Raw genomic sequence first — 1604 nt, forward strand, 5'->3', positions numbered from 1 at the left:
AGGTCCATTACAAATGACTAATTGAAACAAATGTATATTAAATACAACCACCAGTCAGTACTGACAGGTCCATTACAAATGACTAATTAAAACAAATGTATATTAAATACAACCACCAGTCAGTACTGACAGGTCCATTACAAATTACTAATTAAAACAAATGTATATTAAATACAACCACCAGTCAGTACTGACAGGTCCATTACAAATGACTAATTAAAACAAATGTTTATTAAATACAACCAGTCAGTACTGACAGGTTCATTACAAATGACTAATTAAAGTACTGACACAAATAATATTGTATTTTAATGCAAAAGTTCTTAACTTTAGCTATCAGAGATCATGATAAAGTAAAGCTTAGGAATTTTCTTATAAAGATTTTAACTGATCCAATAAAGTAAAGCTTAGGAATTTTCTTATAAAGATTTTAACTGATCCATTAATGTTTTTATTCATACGGACAAAGGAACTCACGTCCACTCCATCAAGAGAATGATTGCAAGTAATTTCAAACTTCTTCATTAGTAACTGTTCCCCGACATGGTAAATACACACATTCTTAGAACGGCCTCCAGCTAATATCGATTCTCCATCTGTACTGTAGCACAATGTAGTGAAGGCCCTGATGAGGAAGAAATTTTAAATTACATGGTTAACACTAAGAAATCCGTATAAAACACTAAACTACATTAATGTACATTTGAATCACACGACCCGTTGCCTGATGATATTTTCCTTACCAGTAAAATAGGTCAACCGTAGGCACTTACTTCTCTACTGTATCCTTTTATTTCTGTTTGACATATTAAACACACAACATTCACAATAATTAAGTCAGAGTTCTGTTGTTTTGGTCCCAAGTCCCACTTATGGACTCAACAATATATATATACAGTTAAGGCTAAGATAAAATATATACCATGAGTTTTTCAACTTTATATCACAGTAGAAAACTTACTGACTGCCTTGTAATTTCTTTGCTGTCACCAAGTCTGTGTCTCTTCTTCCAGCTCCGAGGTCATTTCTTCCTTCTATACTGCCCGTCTGAACAGAAGTGTTGATGTCAAAAAACAGGATTTGGCCATCTAATGTGGCTACAGCAAACTCCTGTCCATCTGGCCGAAACTGAACAGTCAGAGCTACAAACAAAAACCGATAAATTGAACTGAATATCCAGAGTTACAGACAAAAACCGATAAATTGAACTGAATATCCAGAGTTACAGACAAAAACCGATAAATTGAACTGAATATCCAGAGTTACAGACAAGAAAAGTACATTAAACTAAACATCCAGAGTTACAGACAAGAAAAGTACATTAAACTAAACATCCAGAGCTACAAACAAGAAAAGTACATTAAACTGAACAGCCAGAGCTACAAACAAGAAAGATACATTAAACTAAACAGCCAGAGCTACAAACAAGAAAGATACATTAAACTAAACAGCCAGAGCTACAAACAAGAAAGACACATTTTAAAATGTCAAGGACTAATTTACTTCTTGGTGGTGTTATTTTAAAATGTCAAGGACTAATTTACTTCTTTGTGGTGTTATTTTAAAATGTCAAGGACTAATTTACTTCTTTGTGGTGTTATTTT

At 33.0% G+C, this 1604-nt stretch overlaps 1 protein-coding gene across 1 annotated transcript in view; it reads right to left on the reverse strand.

The window, feature by feature from the left end:
* Positions 1-1604, reverse strand: part of LOC106473473 (periodic tryptophan protein 2 homolog) — a 28281-nt gene that overhangs the window by 4465 nt on the left and 22212 nt on the right. Inside the window, exons 13-14 of the mRNA XM_022401899.1 lie at positions 962-1142; positions 436-625 (exon numbers count right to left, since the gene is read on the reverse strand). Coding sequence (XP_022257607.1) covers positions 436-625; positions 962-1142 — 371 coding nt within the window. The remainder of the gene's footprint in view (positions 1-435; positions 626-961; positions 1143-1604) is intronic.

Source organism: Limulus polyphemus, unplaced genomic scaffold, assembly GCF_000517525.1.
Source record: "Limulus polyphemus unplaced genomic scaffold, Limulus_polyphemus-2.1.2 Scaffold6205, whole genome shotgun sequence".
Classification (NCBI taxonomy): Eukaryota; Metazoa; Arthropoda; class Merostomata; order Xiphosura; family Limulidae; genus Limulus; species Limulus polyphemus.